The 6,000-nt window shown below is 48.8% G+C and overlaps 1 protein-coding gene across 2 annotated transcripts in view; it reads left to right on the top strand.

The window, feature by feature from the left end:
- The first annotated feature begins 2,094 nt into the window (after nucleotides 1-2,094).
- LOC144144572 (neuronal acetylcholine receptor subunit alpha-7-like) overlaps nucleotides 2,095-6,000 on the top strand; it is a 178,685-nt gene continuing 174,779 nt past the window's right edge. For both annotated transcript variants that reach the window (XM_077676081.1, XM_077676080.1), the window contains exon 1: nucleotides 2,095-2,526. In XM_077676081.1, coding sequence (XP_077532207.1) covers nucleotides 2,439-2,526 — 88 coding nt within the window. In that variant the 5' untranslated portion in view covers nucleotides 2,095-2,438. The remainder of the gene's footprint in view (nucleotides 2,527-6,000) is intronic.

Here is a 6,000-nt window from a genome sequence, read left to right as displayed (position 1 = left end):
GCTTAATGATGATGTTAGGGACACGTTCACCAGCTGTCGACAGAGGCCGTTGATCCTTCTGGTGACCCGGGGGAAAACGGCTAGGGCAACACATGGATTCTTGGACTACGGTTCTACTCCCACTATCGCGATCCTCAAAATTTTCTCTCTTTCCTTCTTTCTCCCTCTGTCCCTATACCTACGCGGTGCTTTGGTAGAAAGTTCTGGTATTTTAAAGCTATATTTAACGTGGAGGCGAAATAATAAAACTTCCACGTGCGCTACACATCGTCGAACCTTAAAAATTTCGCCTTGTTTGTCCTGTACCTACCCCACACCAACAAGACTCGTCAAAGCTTACAAGATCTGGTCATTAGGTTGAAAATACCTTAACGAATAGTTTGCGTTTTTACATGTGATCTTTTACATGTTAACCTCCATGGCTTTACTCTTGCCTTTTCCTGCTTGTTCCATTCGATCGGATGAATCAATACAATGGCGGTGGCGTGGCGTAACACTGCTTGCAACGCGGGTTGCTATTCTCGGCTTGTGAAGTTTTTCGCGGATTCGCATTCTGGACCGGAAGATTTCTTTGACCGGGTGTAACGTTCATCGCTCGCTTCCGGATATCGAACGAGGGCAAGTTGACTACCGGGGACGCATAAAAAAACAGATGTTCAATAAAAATAATACAGACTCGTTTGGCTGCGCCTACCGCTTAATAGCAAAAGCAGCGTACATTTCTGCTTACGAAGCATTGTGCAATGCCCTTCTGCGGGCATGTTCTATTCGGGGGGAATTTAATACTTTGGCAGGCTTCAGAGTACGCACACAGGATACAGAGAATACTATTTAGATTTTTGTTGTCGACCCTGCATGTGCGGGAGCTGATTGATTGATTGATTGATTGATTGATTGATTGATTGATTGATTGATTGATTGATTGATTGATTGATTGATTGATTGATTGATTGATTGATTGATTGATTGATTGATTGATTGATTGATTGATTGATTGATTGATTGATTGATTGATTGATGCGTGCATGCCCCAGAATGCGCCATGGGCGGCAGCATGTATTGCAACGTGCTGCACCAGAAAGCATTCCTGTTTATATAAAAGCGTTCTCCATTACCTTACCGCGGGTGTACACAAATACACGCACAAATTTTGTTGACCTGGAGGCGCATTCACAAAACAGTTCTGACATGCCCTCGAGTATTCTGCCATCTAGGGGCGGGCAGCGTTACCTTAGATTTCACTTAAGTGTTGGGGGATCCTGCACGTATATTCGAATTCGACGTTTTGAAATCGGCATTGTCAGAAACACCCACTTTTGTAAACCCCATCATGAACTTATTATTGTGACCTTAACTTGATCATCGGACATACTCGTTGACACATTCTTCTTTATTTTCTTATAGTCTGTGTCTCGGCGAAACGTTTTACTCTAGTGGTGTTTGTAGCTCACGCCATCGTTGTTTGTATAAGCCCGCAGTAGAACAATGCCCCCTACTTTAAAAATAAGCGCGTGTTGAACATCCGGACGTATTCGGCATAGTTTCTTGCAAACATTGACAGAGGAAGCTGAAATAAGATAGCGGAGAAGCCGCAGATGGCCTCCAGTATGGCACTCTGCAAGTGCTGATGTTGGCTGGTGAAGCTGAAAAGCCCTTCCCAAAAGCCCTTGATTTCAACTGGCATGCTCATTTGTGCCATCTTCCCCCGTACGCTGCTGGGTGCAGTGGGAGATATCGTCGGCTAAGAGCGCGCGTGGCTTTACGTGGTTGACGCCTTTTCCGCAGCACCCGTACGGCTAATACGAAAACGAAAGGTTTAAAATGTTTTTCTCAAAATTCTCTCTACCAAATCTTCGGCTGAATTGCCTCGAACGTCGCATACGTAGGCTTGACGGCCCGTGGGCGCCGCCAGGAGCAGCGGTCCTCCAGCAGCAAGGCCAGCCTTGCGGATGCGCCTCCGGGGCCTTCCAGCATCAGCAGCAGCAGACCGCGTGCCGGAGCGCATGCGCCCGCTAGGGAGCCCCGTGGAGGAGGCGAGCGCCGCGGCGCGGGTGCTCGCCGCAGGCCCGCCGAGCCGCGGCCCGATCGGACGCAGCGTTTCGGCGCTCTGTCGGGGCGAGCCACGCGCCCATCGCACAGCGGGAGGCCGCGGGGCCCATGAGCGGCGCCGGCTCGAGCCCGGGGCCCTGCTCTGGAGCCGGGCCCCCCGCGCTGAGGAGAAGACATTCACGCCCGCAGGCGAGGCCGCCGGCGACGACGGAGGAGGCGGCACCTGTTGTTGTAGCGGCAGCCGGCGCCGGAGGAAGCCGGCTGCTACCGTGCTGCTGACGCCGCGCTCACGCGCTGCCGCCTGTTGCTTCTCGGCAGCTGGGCTCGTCGGGCCCGGCCACTGAGCAGGCTCGCGCCGCCGCACCGCCACTCGACCGCCACTGCGGACCATGCGCCCCGGAGGACGGCCCTCGCCGCTACAGCTGGGCTTCTGCGCCAACCTGCTCTGGGTCGCCCTGCTGCTCACCGCCCCCAAAGGTCAGTCAGTGGTAGGCCACCCTATCCACATGGGCCCTGCCGCCGCCCGCTGGTGACGTGAGCAGCCGCGGTGTTGTGGCTGCGATGCGCGCACCTTTTTACCACAGGTGACGCTGCAGAGACTGTATGGTTAAACGCTAACGGAATGACTCGAAAACGCGGAGGAGTGGCAGGGAAGTGCATCTCAGGAAGACGACCGCATGGACACCGTGTCACTGTTTAGTGAGGTCACATCGTCGCAGTTCTCGCATCGTAGTATTCAGGCTGCACACTCTTGTCTTTCTTGATGATGAGGGGAAGCTGATGCAAAAGAGCCGTGTGGTAATTTTCCATGAGTAGATGAAGCAGTGTACCTGTGATTTATCGCAGAGGGACGTTTATTTGCGTGGGTCGAATTCTATCGCTGAGGACGAGACGTCTAGCGGACTCGTTGACACAGCGCCGGCATCAGACACTGTCTGATGCCTGTGAGGGTCCAGGGTTTAAGAACTCGCCTGGTCCATTAAGGCGACGTATGCAGCCCGGGCTACCGGCGCGGTAGTCGAGATTGCTGCCCGCGCCGCTATGCGGCCAAGACGGTGCGAGAGGGCGACGACGGGCCACCGCCTCGGTGACAGCATCATCGCTCACCGTGTCATTCGCCACGCGTTGGGAGAGAAAGATAGCGCCTGCAGCTTCTTTGCGAGCGTTGCTCATTGTTGGCCGCGAGAGGTGATTAATGGCGAATTGGCGGCGCGCAAAAATGAAAAAGAGGATGCTCTTTGTTGGTCCACGGCTGTGTTTGCGCTCTAAACACGTGTTGACCCCGTTCGAAAACTTCTGTACTTCTTTTTTGCAAGACTCCCTAAATGTCATTCGTATCTAAGACGGCACAGAATTTATTTCTGCCTGAATTTATGCTGAGGGACTACATTTTATGGATGTTCTGAAAACCCTAGGCTAACGCATAGGGTCTCTAGGTGTGCGCAGATAATCATCCTCTATCCGTGCTATATGGGTTAATGCTTCTATTTTCTATGGGCTCTATAATATACTAGGTAAATTAAAAGAGGTCCTTTTAAATGAAGACCTAAAATACTGGACACGCCAAGGGAATTTCACTTTTTTCTACTCCCGTATTTACCCCATCTGAGCGCGTCATCTTTGCTTTAAATAAGAAATCACGTGTAACTTTACACAGTCAACCCCTGGTAATTAGAAGTCGCTTAATTGGAATTGTTGGTTTACTGTATGGGAAGTAAGGATCCCGTCACCCTCTGCCTGCAATACAATAAAAAAGCTGGGTAATTGGAAGTTAGAAGTCTTTAATATCTGTTATTATAAATTATTTTTTCAATTTGAAGCTCGGGCGATCGGAACGCTTAATAAATTTGCATTTTTTAGAATGTGAAAATACAGCTTTCTGTGTGGTTAGGCGGGAGACGCGCTGACGGGGATTGAAATCATGGAGATCGTTGGTCCCCACGAGGCTAGTAACGAAAGTGACATCGACGACAAACTGACACAAAAGCGCAGGATGTTGATGTAGCGGCAGGCTTTGCCCTGGAGCGGCCGTTTCTCCCTCCAGAGAAGAACACAGAAGAAACACTCGGACGCATCTGCAGTCTGCAGCATTAACTAAAATGTCCACTTTTGTGCTTTGTGAATAATTAGACATTCGTTTAATTTGAATTTTTTTTGCTGTCCCGGTGAACTTCATATGAACGCGAGTTGACTGTGTTGTCACAAATGCCCTACATGGAATTGGCCGACGGTGTTTGCGTTGTTAGAAGATCCCCGTATACAGCGAGTTGTAGACTTCAGCACGGTTGATGGCGGAGGCGCAGCCTGTGCAAAATAATCACGAGGGAGAACGATTGACGGAATATGTGCTTATTTCTGCATTGTACTAAATAATGAATGGACTAAATGCTGTCCTATTAGCACTTCCTACGAAAGAGCTTTGGAACAGCACAAGCGCTATTGTTTGCTTCGGTTAATGTACGACTTGTATCATAAACACTTCTAAAGTGTATTGACGACGCAAACCGGGCCCTGTAGGCTAGAGAAATGAAAACGTTAAACGTGTTTTATCACAGTCCCCACTCCTCAATACAACTTTTATTGAAGCATATGTGATCGGCTTAAGATCCACTGAAGTGCCATCCCCGGCGGCCATATCTGGAGGAAGCTGGATAATCGCCGCCATAAAACTGTCATTAAACAGAAAGAAAGCCAGAATTGCCGGATCCATTCAAGTTAGTGGTCAGAATAAATTGATTCAAAATTAAATTTTCCTGTATGCCCGTATACCTTCGGTGCCCAAGTATCCTTGTGTAATCCTTCTGGAACTACGCAACTACGCAAGGTAGGCAACAGGCCACATATGTATGCGTGCCTGACCATATATACGCCGGTGTGTCAATTCATGTGTAAATAAGGGAACGCAACCAACTGCAACGATGTCTTATTTGCCCAGACCTTTTAAAGCTCGCTCTCCGTGGCCGAGCCCACGTAGTCGGGAAGCATGGCTCGGATGAAGCCGCGTTTTGAAACAAACGGAATCACGATTAGTTGCCTAGTCCTTTTCAAGGCTCCTTTAAACCCGATTGCTACCTCGTAATCGTATGTTTTGGGTTTCTAGTCCTGAAATCTATTTTTCTGGCTGGATTTTCGGAGAGTATCACAACCGTTGCACCACAGGGCTTGAAAAATTCCGTGAAGCTGCGGTGGTTCGCCGCGTTCAAGGAGGCAAATTTGGCGATTAACTTAGGTGCACTTAGAGTTTGACTCGAAAATTTTGTTTCCGCTGCTGTTTCTCGCAATGCCTAATGCCAAAGCCACCACAATACATACACACTTATCGAATCAAATCGCACGTTGCATCTCGTCATTGACCTCCTTTGACCCTTTGATCACACCGATTGCGCCTTCCCGAGACTTTCGGCGAAGGAGACCTACGAGTGTTGAAAGAAAGGAAAATATTGACAAATGAATAATGTCACTTGGTATAAATATGTTAGATATTGCACTCGGAATAAGAGTTACGTTATAAATGCCGAACCTAAAACAATTCGAACGAAGCAGGAGGTGTATACTGCGTGAACTCGATAAATGTGAGCTGTTCGCCTCGTCGTACACATTAAAAAAAGTTCTAATGGCGGACAATACCATTTAAAGGGGCCATGAAGACAAAATAGAAGTTCAAATAATGAGGCTGCTTTATCTCGACAACAATGTTACGAAATTTATCGCAAACCTCGAAAATAATCTACATATTAATGAACGCATACGAAGCAGCGGCCGGCGACCCCCTAGTCATATTCAGGTGGTTTCTCTACGACGTCACAGAATCTTGTTTGTGCGATTCGGGTCCGCCAACCGCCAAAAAACTTGACTCGGCTATTGTAGTGGAGTCTGTAGTTCCGTTCGATCGTATCACTTGAATGCTAATGTGGAGTTAACACACTGATAACCATGTCTTTAGTCAGTCAG

The sequence above is a fragment of the Haemaphysalis longicornis genome, unplaced genomic scaffold (genome assembly GCF_048455015.1).
Source record: "Haemaphysalis longicornis isolate Haplotype H1 unplaced genomic scaffold, Haemaphysalis longicornis Haplotype H1 scaffold_7, whole genome shotgun sequence".
Taxonomy (NCBI): Eukaryota; Metazoa; Arthropoda; class Arachnida; order Ixodida; family Ixodidae; genus Haemaphysalis; species Haemaphysalis longicornis.
This window is presented reverse-complemented; position numbering and strand designations above follow the sequence as displayed.